The 10,826-nt window shown below is 50.3% G+C and overlaps 1 protein-coding gene across 1 annotated transcript; it reads right to left on the bottom strand.

The window, feature by feature from the left end:
* Window positions 1–9,005: 9,005 nt before the first annotated feature.
* On the bottom strand, window positions 9,006–9,935 carry LOC148595219 (olfactory receptor 14C36-like). Its single transcript, XM_088521928.1, has one exon. It carries the CDS (start codon window positions 9,795–9,797, stop codon window positions 9,006–9,008), a length of 792 nt encoding a protein of 263 aa, XP_088378054.1. The 5' UTR covers window positions 9,798–9,935.
* Between the last annotated feature and the right edge of the window lie 891 nt (window positions 9,936–10,826).

The raw sequence follows: 10,826 nt of genomic DNA, 5'->3' as shown, positions 1-10,826 counted from the left end.
CGGGAATTTCCCTGGCCCTCTCAAATGGCCTGCATGCCTTCTACTCCTACTAGAGCACCACTCACTCTCAAACTGAGGGACAGGCAGATCCCTACTACTCAAAAGGTTAATATATTTCACTGCAGGCATTTTACAGCATTACAGAATGGTTCAGGTTGGAATGGACCTTTGCAGGTGATCTAGTCCACCCTCCAACTCCCGCAATCAAACAGTGCCACCTACAGCACATTGCAGAGGATCGTGCCCAGGCAGGTTTGGAATATCTCCACAGAAGGAGATTCCACAAGGTTTCTGGACAGCCCATGCCAGTGCTCTGTCACCCTCACAGTCAAAACGTTTTTCCTCAAATTCAGGCAGAACTTCCTGTGCTTCACTTTGTGTCCATTGTCACTTATTCTATTGCTGGGCACCACTGAAAAGAGTCTATTCCCCCCTTTCCCTTCTCTTCTTGACACCTTCCCTTCAGGTATTTGTACATGTTGATAAGATCCCCTCTCAGCCTTTTCTTCTCCAGACTAAGCTGGCCCAGCTCTCTCAGCCTGTCCTCATGGCTGAGATGCTTCAGTCCCTTGATCAACTTTGTAGCCGCACACTGGACTCTCTCCAGTAGCTCCTTGTCCCTCTTGTACTGGGGAGCCCAGAACTGCAGACCATATTCCACTTGTGGCTTCACCAAGGCTGAGTAGAGAGGCAGGATGACCTTCCTCAACCTGCTGGAAAAGCTCTTCCTAATGCAGGCCAGGGTCCCATAGGCCTTTTTGGCCAAAGGTCACATTGCTGGCTCTTGGTCAGTCTGTAATCCATCAGGATTCCAAGGTCCTTCTCTGCAGAGCTGCTTTGCACCCTTGTGATCTTCAGGGCATGTTCTGCTTAGCAGCAACTTTTGCCCTCAGGAGATGTTCTGACAGCAGTCTGCCTGTGGTAGTCAGGCTTGATGAGGGCGTGTGTGAGTCAGAGCAGCCCTCCAAGACAGAAGGCACCTTTGTGGGGATGAAAATGCAGGTCACCATGTGGCAGCTCTCCTGCATCGGAGCAGCTGCAGGGACAGGAACGGTTTGCAGCCCGTCTGCTTGGTTGGTCCACAAGAGCTCTGCCAGAAAGTCAGCATGGTCAAGTGAATGCTTGCAAGCACCTAGTAGGCCGGTGGAAGGCGCATGGCACTGCTGCTGACTGGGAGGTCACTTGGACTCTGGAGCTGCCCCTGTCCCAGCAGCAGCGCGGCCGGCAGCGGGGTCTGGTGCAGACACGCGGGGAGGTCCCTTGTGTGCGCGGAGCTGCCGGGGCAGCAGCAGGCGCTGCCTGTGAGGCCAGGGGTGTCTCAGCAGCGGGCAGGGACACGGAGGCCATTGCGGGGACGCTGCCGGGAGGCCCCTGCTCTCTGCAGGGCTGGCTCTGTGCTGACGCGTGGGCGTCGGCTGGTGACGTCACTGCTGCCGCAGCCCCTGATAGGCCAGGCCGCGCAGCTGGTTGTGACGTCATCAGCCCCTTGCTGGCCGGGGCAGTTCTGCCGAGGAACCTGGTGTCCCTGCAGCCCGCGGCGGCAGCAGCCCACGCTGGGCTGTGCGCGAGTGAGGTCCCCCTGCCCGAGGAGCTGCTGGGCCAGCAGGAGGCTCACGGCGGGTGCTGGCACTGAGGTCGCTGCTGAGGGGCCACCAACAGCGGCAGGGATGGTCCTGAAGAGCAAAGGGGTCCAAGAAAGCTGGACTTTTCTCAAAAAGGAAATGTTAAAGATGCAGGAACGGGCCATCCCTGTGTGCTGTAAGATGAGTCGGAGGGGAAGGAGACCAGCTTGGCTGAATAGGCAGCTGTCACAGAGACTCCAAGAAACAAAAAAAAGACAGAGTTTACCACCTTTGGAAGAAGAGGCAGACAACTTGGAAGAGCACAAGGGCATCGCTAGAGTATGTAGGGAGGAAATCAGAAAGGTGAAAGCTCAGATAGAACTCAATCTGGCCGTCACTGTAAAAGACAACAAAAATGTTTCTACAAATACATTAACAAGAAGAGAAGGGCCAAGAAGAATCTCCATCCTTTATTGCATGTCTCAGTCGTGGCAGCCAAAAGCACAAATAACTGGGGTAGATGCAACGCAAACTACGCTTTATTGTTTTCTAGGTACATTATTTATACCGAGGTTTCCTCGTCGTGGCTGCTGCTTATTGGTGAGGACTACAAAGGTCAGTAGCTAGTGACAGAGTTATGATTGGATGATTCTTAGCTTGGCCAGTTTCTGCTCCATGGCCAAAACCTCCTTAAAACTTGTTAATAACTTTCTCCTGTCTCCGTGTGAACTCCCTATCTCATAGATACACTCTAATCTTTTCAAGGTTAACGTTCTCTGCTAAGAGCAGAGACCAGCTGCAATCCCTGACAATTGCATTGAATAGGGATGAGGATGGGGATCCCAAAGGATGAGGCCAAGTCTGAGGAACTTAATGCCTAGTTTGTCTCAGTCTTTAACAACAAGATCAGTTCTCCTCAAGGTGCTTGCCTCCTGAGCTAGAAGACACCTGTGTAGAGCAGAACAACTCCCCCATAAATCAGGAGGAAACAATCAATGACCTGGTACTCCACTTGGACACTCACATGTCCATCTATGGGTCCAGATGGCATCCACCCAAAGATTCTGAGGGAGCTGGCGGAAGTGCTCGTCAAGCCACTCTCCATCATCTATCAGCAGTCCTGGCCAACAGGGGAGGTCCCAGATGGCTAGAGACTTGCTAATGTTGGCAAGATGGAGGATCCAGGGAAACTACAGGCCTGTCAGCGTGACCTCAGTATTGGGGAAAGTTATGGAGCAGATCATATTGAGGGCAATCATACAGCATGTCCTTGATAAGCAGGGAATCAGGCTGGAGCAATATGGGTTCATGAAAAGCAGGTCCTGCCTGACCAGCTTGATCTCCTCAGACCAGGTGACCTGCCTAATGGATGAGGGAAAGGCTGTGGACATGGTCTCAGTACACTTTAGGAAGGTTCTTGACACAGTCTTCCACTACATTGTCCTGGAGAAGCTGGCAGCTCAGGGCTTAGAAAGGTGTACTCTTTGCTGGGAATAAAACGGAGAAGATGGCCAGGCCCAGAGAGTGGTGGTGAATGGTTAAATCCAGCTGGTGGCTCATCACGAGCGGTGTTCCCCCAGGGTCAGTGTTGGGTCGAGTCCTCTTTAATATCTTTGTCAATGATCTGAATAAGAGATAAGGGGATTGAGTGCACCTTCAGCAAGTTTGCAGACAACACCAAGCTCAAAGGAACATTTGATCAACTTGAGGGCAGGAAGGCTCTAGGGGAGGATCTGGACAGTCTGGATCGATAGGCTGAGGCCAACTGTATGGGTTTCAACAAGGCCAAGTGCTGGATCCTGCACCTCACTCACAAGACCCCCATGCAGCTACAGGCTTGAGGCTGAGTGGCTGGAGAGCTGCGTGGCAGAAAAGGATCTGCAGGTGTTGATCGACAGCCATCTGACCATGAGCCAACAGTGTGCCCAGATGGTCAAGAAGGCCAAAGGCATCCTGACTTGTATCAGAAACAGTGTAGCCAGCAGGACCAGGGAAGCGATCATCCCCCTGTACTCAGCATTAATGAGGCCACACCTTGAATCCTGTGTTCTATTTGGGGCCCCTCACTACGAGGAAGACATGGAGGTGCTGGAGTGACTCCAAAGAGGAGGAACAAAGCTGGTAAAGGGACTGGAGCACAGACCTTCTGAGTTGCGGCTGAGGGAGTTGGAGTTATTTAGTGTGGAGAAGAGGAAGGTCAGGGATGACCTCACTCTTTACAACTGCCTTAAAGGAGGTTGTAGTGAGGCAGGATTGAACTCCTCCCCCATATATGAAAATAGGACAAGAGGAGAAGGCCTCAAGTTGTGCCAGGGGAGGTTCAGGATAGATTTTAGGAGAAAATTCTACACAGAAAAAGTAATCAAGCATTGGAACAGGCTGCCTGAAGAAGTGGTGGGGCAGTATTTAAGAAATGTGTAGATGAGGCACTTAGAGACATGGTTTAACAGATATGGTGTTGAAGGTTTTACGATTGGACTCAATGATCTTGAAGGTGTTTTCCAACGATAATGATTCTATGATTCTGTGATTTCTCTTTATTATTCAGATACCTCTCAACTCTCCAGTTGCTCCTTTGAGCAAGTGGAGAATTTCAATCTTGCCTTGCCTTTCAGGAGTGCAGTTACTTCTTCAGCTAGCTGTTTTAGAGTGTTTCTATGCAGGCTGTTCTATCTATCTGTCTAAAACATCTCAAGGAAGTTTATTCCTTGTAGACTGGGAACCTCCCTGGAGGCAATTTGGACTCAACATAGTGATCAGGATTGCATTCCGTTTCTTAGGACAGAGGATGAAGCTTATGCTTGTCATACAGGTGATTAGTTTTTCTATCTCATAGGACACCGGATGAACTGCAACAGCTGTAACATTCAGCTCCAGCCTGGAGCAGAAAAAGACTAGATTTGAACCAGAGCTATCCAAGTCCCCAGTGGCTGAGGAGAGAAATGTCAGGGTTGGGGATGTGAACAGGAAGGTTGCCCATACAGGTCTCCTCTCAAAAACACTGCTTTTCCCACATGTGCAGACTTCATTGGGAGACACTGTAGGAATGGGAGAATGTGGTCGGATTTCTTCTGAAAACAGAATGAAAAAGAAAGCTGAAAAGCAGCCATCCTTCTTTTTCAGGTGCTCATTGAAATCTGCCTCATTTCAATACATTGCTTTCCAATTAGCCACACAAGAATTGAAGATTGAAGAAAAATATGACATATCCTTAGATATATATATATATATATTCATTTTAATGAGTCCTGGGAGTATTTGGTGCTGAGTCTATGAACCTCCAGGAGGTTGAGAACCTGGGGGAGATTGAGGAAATCTCTCCAGCAGTTACAGTCAGAAGCAAATGGCCAACTTTCTTGGAGAGTTAATTGTTCCTCTTGAGGACCATTAGCAGCAAAGTCTCCCCAGGGGCTGAGTAGAGCAGAAAGTGGGAGTCCCTGATTGCAGATAAGCAAAGACGAAGTGCAGGTTGCTCTGATGCCAGGTTAACACTTCATGTGTTTTTCAAGTACATTGGCCAAGCACAGGAGTCCAGACTTGGTGCCACAAGGAAAGCTAAGGCACTGCTGGAAGGCAATCTGGCAAGGACGTTAAAAATAACAAAAAAAAATTCTTCAAATACATTAACAGCAAAAGGAAAATCAGGGAAAACGTGGGTCCGCTGGCGGACGGGATGGGCACCCTGGTTACAAATAACACAGAAAAAGCAGATTTGCTCAATGCCTTCTTTGCTTCGGTGTTTACCAAGGGCAGCCCATTAGAGCCCCAGGCCCTAGGTACAAGAGAAGAAGCTGGTGTAGAGGAAGACTTGCCCTGGGTAGAAGAAGATTGGGCCAGAGAGCACCTAAGGAACCTTGATACCCACAAATCCATGGGCCCTGATGGGATGCACCCCAGAGTGCTGCGTGAGCTGGCAGATGCCATAGCTAAGCCGCTCTCCATCATCTTTGAAAGATCCTGGAGAACAGGGGAGGTGCCGGAAGACTGGAAGAAGGCCAGTGTCACCCCAGTCTTCAAAAAAGGCAAGAAGGAGGACCCAGGAACTACATGCCAGTGAGCCTCACCTCCGTCCCCAGGAAAGTGATGGAACGGCTCATACTGGCCGTTGTCTCCAGGCACATGGAGGACAAGAAGGTGCTCAAGAGTAGTCAGCATGGATTCACCAAGGGGAAATCTTGCCTGACTAACCTGATAGCCTTCTATGATGAAATGACCGGCTGGATAGACGAGGGGAGAGCGGTGGATGTCGTCTATCTCGACTTCACCAAGGCTTTTGACGCCGTCCCTCACAACATCCTCCTGGGCAAGCTCCGGAAGTGTGGGGTAGATGAGTGCACAGTGAAGTGGATTAGGAACTGGCTGGATGGCAGAGCTCAGAGAGTGGTGATCAGCGGTGCAGAGTCTAGTTAGAGGCCTGTAGCTAGCGGGGTCCCCCAGGGGTCAGTCCTTGGTCCAGTCCTGTTCAATTTATTCATCAATGACCTGGATGAAGGCTCAGAGTGCTCCCTCAGGAAGTTTGCTGATGACACGAAACTGGGAGGAGTAGCCGATACCCCAGAGGGCTGTGCTGCCATCCAGAGGGACCTGGACAGACTGGACAACTGGGCGGTGAAAAACCTCATGCAATTCAACAAGGCCAAGTGCAAGGTTCTGCACCTGGGGAGGAGTAACCCCAGACACCAGTACAGGCTGTGGACCGACCTTCTGGAGAGCAGCTCTGCGGAGAAAGACCTGGGTGTCATGGTGGATGATTAGTTGACCATGAGGCAGCAGTGTGCTCTTGTGGCCAAGAAGGCCAATGGAATCCTGGGCTGCATTAAGAAGAGCGTCTCCAGCAGGTCGAGGGAGGTGATCCTGCCCCTCTACTCAGCCCTAGTGAGGCCGCATCTGGAGTATTGTGTCCAGTTCTGGGCTCCACAGTATAAGAGGGATGTGGAGCTGCTGGAGAGAGTCCAGAGCAGGGCCACAAGGATGATCAGGGGCCTGGAACATCTGCCCTATGAGGAAAGACTGAGGGAGCTGGGCCTGTTCAGCCTGGAGAAGAGAAGGCTGAGAGGGGATCTAATCAGTGTATATAAATACCTCAAGGGAGGGAGTGCAGAGGACGGTGCTGGTCTCTTTTCAGTGGTGGCCACTGATAGGACTAGAGGAAATGGCCGGAAACTGAAGCACCAAAAATTCCATAGGAACTTAAGGAAAAATTTCTTAACAGTGAGGGTGACAGAGCACTGGAACAGGCTGCCCAGAGAGCAAGGTGGGAAGCAGTTTGGATGTCTACAGGCTGCAGGCAAACAGGCACAGAAATAGCAAAGTGTAGCAGAGCCCAAGGGGGAGATGGCCAAGGTTCATTGCCATGGCCAAAAGCCTCCAAAAGAACTAGGTCTATGTCACCTGTGCTATGGCTGGTGTCTCTGATATTGAAGATTGGGAGAGGAAACTTCTTGCTCATGGCCACAGGGTCTCCTTGCCTGCTTTCCCCCAGGGACACAAGGTGTGTTGCCCTTGGCCTTGAACACCCCCCGCCCACACACTGACGCAGCAGGAGACCGGGGCAAAGCATGGAGGAAAGGACACCCCTACTCAGAGTCATAGAATCATAGAATCATAGAATACTTAAGATTGGAAGGGACCTCAAGAGGTCATCTAGTCCAACCTCCCTGCACACACAGGGTCACCTAGAGCACGTGGCACAGGACTGCATCCAAGTGGTTTTGGAAGATCTCCAGAGAAGGAGACTCCACAGCCTCTCTGGGCAGCCTGTTCCAGTGCTCCATCACCCTCACTGTTAAAAAATTTTTCCTTAAGTTCATGTGGATCTTTTGGTGTTTCAGTTTGTGGCCATTACCTCTAGTTCTGTTGGTGGCCACCACTGAAAAGAGGCCAGCACCGTCCTCCTCATTGCCTCCCTTGAGGTACTTCTAGATACTGCTCAGGTCCCCTCTCAGCCTTCTCTTCTCCAGGCTGAACAGGTCCAGCTCCCTCAGTCTCTCCTCATAGGGCAGATGTTCCAGGCCCCTGATCATCCTTGTGGCCCTGCTCTGGACTCTCTGCAGCAGCTCCACATCCCTCTTGTCCTGTGGGGCCCAGAACTGGACACAATGCTCCAGATGTGGCCTCACCAGGGCTGAGTAGAGGGGCAGGATCCCCTCCCTCGACCTGCTGGAGACGCTCTTCTTAATGCACCCCAGGCTCCCATTGGCCTTCTCGGCCACGAGGGCACACTGCTGCCTCATGGTCAACTTGTCATCCAACAAGACACCCAGGTCCCTCTCTGCAGAGCTGCATCTGGTCCTGCATGTTTCTAACATTTGTCCATGGTCACCACAACTGTGCCAGGGCACTATGGATTTCCTTGGACATCTCAGTTGACCCTGGATGCCTTTTCATCCTACACGAGTACCAGTCACTATAAGGATGAGGCACAGGTCCTTCTCTGCAGAGCTGCCCTCCAGCAGGTCAACCCCAGTCTGTACCAGTGCATTCAGTAATTCTTCCCTAGGTGTAGGACCCTGAATTTCATGAGGCCCAACTCTCCAGCCTGTTCATTTCCCTCGGAATGGCTGCACGGAGGTGTGGGGTATCAGACACTGCTCCCAGCTTGGGACCATAAGGACACTTGCTAAGTGTGCACTCATCCCCTTCATCCAGGTGATTAATCAAGTAGCTGGACAAGAATGAACCCAATATTGACATCTGGGGAACACCAAGAGCTACAGGCCTCCAGCTAGACTCTGCACCACTGATCACAACCCATGCAGCTCTGCCATTCAGCTGCTGTCCACTCATCTAAATGCACACTTCTTGACCTTGCCCATGATGGGAGACAGTGTTCAAGACTTTCCTGAAGTCAAGGCAGACAGCATGCACCAATCTCCCCTCATCTACCCAGCCAGTCCTTCCGTCCTAGAAGACTCTCAGACTGATTCAGCTTGATTTTCCCTCGGTTAATTCATGCTGACCACTGCTGATGCCCATCCTTTCCTCCACAGGCTTAGAGACAACATCTCTCATGAGCTGCTTCTTCACCTTTCCAGAAAGGTTCATCCCTTCCACAGTCACTGGTCACCAATGAGCGAGTCCTAAATGCAGAGCTCATTACACATTTCTGAGCTATTTTCTCCTTAACACATGGAGAACCCTGTGAAGCAAGGCCTTTGGGGTACAATTCCTTGACCCTATTCTTAAAAGCAGCTTCCTCTAAAGAGCAGCCTTCAGGCACTGCACTGGGTGGAACTTTCTGCTTTTAATGACAGAGTGAGGGGGTCAGCTCTGATGCAGACTTAGAAACCAATTTATTTGGAAACCATATGAGACAAAGTAGTCTAATTCAAGGAGAAACAAATCCAATCATTTGTGTAGCAGCATGTTAACAAATACTAGTAATAGTAAATCTAATAAACATAAAGAAATATTGCTCAGTCCTGGTACAGGATACAGTGGGATTCACACGTGGAGAGCAACACCAATATTACCATTTCGAAATAATGTCCATGAAATTACTTTCCTCAGGGCATCCTTGAGCTCCCTGTTCCTCAGGCTGTAGATGAGGGGGTTCACTGTTGGAGTCACCACCGCATACAGAACAGCCAGCACCAGATCCACGGCTGGGGAGGAGAAGGAGGGAGGCTTTAGGTAGGCAAAGATGCCTGTGCTGATGAACAGGGAGACCACAATCAGGTGCGGGAGGCACATGGAAAAGGCTTTGTGCTGGCCCTGCTCAGAGGGGATCCTCAGCACTGCTCTGAAGATCTGCACGTAGGACAACAAAATGAAAATGAAACACCCAGAGTGTACACAAAAAGCAATCACAAGGACTCCAACTTCCCTGAGGTAGGAATTAGAGCAGGAGAGCCTGAGGAGCTGGGGGATTTCACAGAAGAACTGCTCCACCTCATTACCTTGGCAGAGTGGTAAGGAAAATGTGTTCCCAGTGTGCAGGACAGCATTGACAAAACTGCTACTCCAGGCAGCTGCTGCCATTTTGACACAAGCTCTGCTGTTCATGAGGGTCCCATAATACAGAGGTCTGCAGATGGCAACATAGCGGTCATAGGCCATGACTGTGATAAGGAAATACTCTCCTACTATGAAGATAAGAAACATAAAGAACTGTGCAGAACATCCTGAGTAGGTAATGGCCCTGGTGTTCCACAGGGAATTGGCCATGGATTTGGGGACAGTGGTGGAGATGAAACCAAGGTCGAGGAGTGAGAGATTGAGGAGGAAGAAGTACATGGGGGTGTGGAGGTGGTGGTCACAGACTACAGCTGTGATGATGAGGCCATTGGCCAGGAGGGCAGCCAGGTAGATGGCCAGGAAGAGCGAGAAGTGCAAGAGCTGCAGCTCCCTCCTGTCTGAGAATGGCAGGAGGAGAAACTCACTGAAGGAGCTGCTGTTGGACATTTGCTATCTCAGGGCATAGTGCACTGTCCTGGCAGGAAAAAAAAAAAAAAAAAAAAAAAGATGTGGCATTTTAGGAAAAGATATTTAAAGAAAGAAAAAACAGTAAATTTTAAAAATATTGTATTTCTCATTAAAAACACATCACACTGATTCTCTCTTTATTAGGGGGCGGGGACGGGGAAGGGACATCTGCACACTTACCTGGCTTGAACCCCGTTTTGTTCTGACGGGGTGTGTTGTAAGGATTTGGGGCCACTGCCCATGGAATGTGGAGGGAATTGGAGTGAGTAATTCTGACACTCACAATAAAATCACTTTTCACATAACAGGGCTGTTCAGCATCTTCACACCCATTTCTAAAGGATGTGGATTGTAGAAGAAAGTTTTTTTTTTTTGACATTATTTATTTTCTTTGAGATGTCCCTCTCCCACCTGGGCAGCACTCCTTGAAGACGGCAATCATTGTCCTTTCTGCTGCGAGTGCTGAGAGGAAAGGCTTCCCTATCACTTGGGGCAGCGTGGCAAGAGCATTTCTATTACCCCAGGTTCCAGCTGTCCTGCACTCACACTGCTTTGAGCTGGAGGATGATCACACTTACATGTTGCCCTAAAAACCACACTCCCGTGCAGACCCCTGTTTCACATAACTTGCAGCATTGATATCTGAACTGCAGCTGAAATCCTCTCCACCCAAGTGAGCCTAAGCGAAGACCAGGAGCAGCATTGACAGGAGGGAAGCAAGGAGCAACCCTGAGGCACAGGGACACTGCTCTGGCTTAGAGCCCATGCAGACCTGGGTGCACACCCAGCTTCACAGCCCTGCAACATCCCTGGGAGAAGGAAGCAGGATGCCCTGTCCCT

This window comes from Tinamus guttatus, unplaced genomic scaffold (genome assembly GCF_059628265.1).
Source record: "Tinamus guttatus ecotype Peru unplaced genomic scaffold, ASM5962826v1 Tinamus_guttatus_pri_ptg000139l, whole genome shotgun sequence".
Lineage (NCBI taxonomy): Eukaryota > Metazoa > Chordata > Aves > Tinamiformes > Tinamidae > Tinamus > Tinamus guttatus.
The sequence above is the reverse complement of the archived record's forward strand: the minus strand, read 5'-3'. Positions and strand labels throughout refer to the sequence as shown.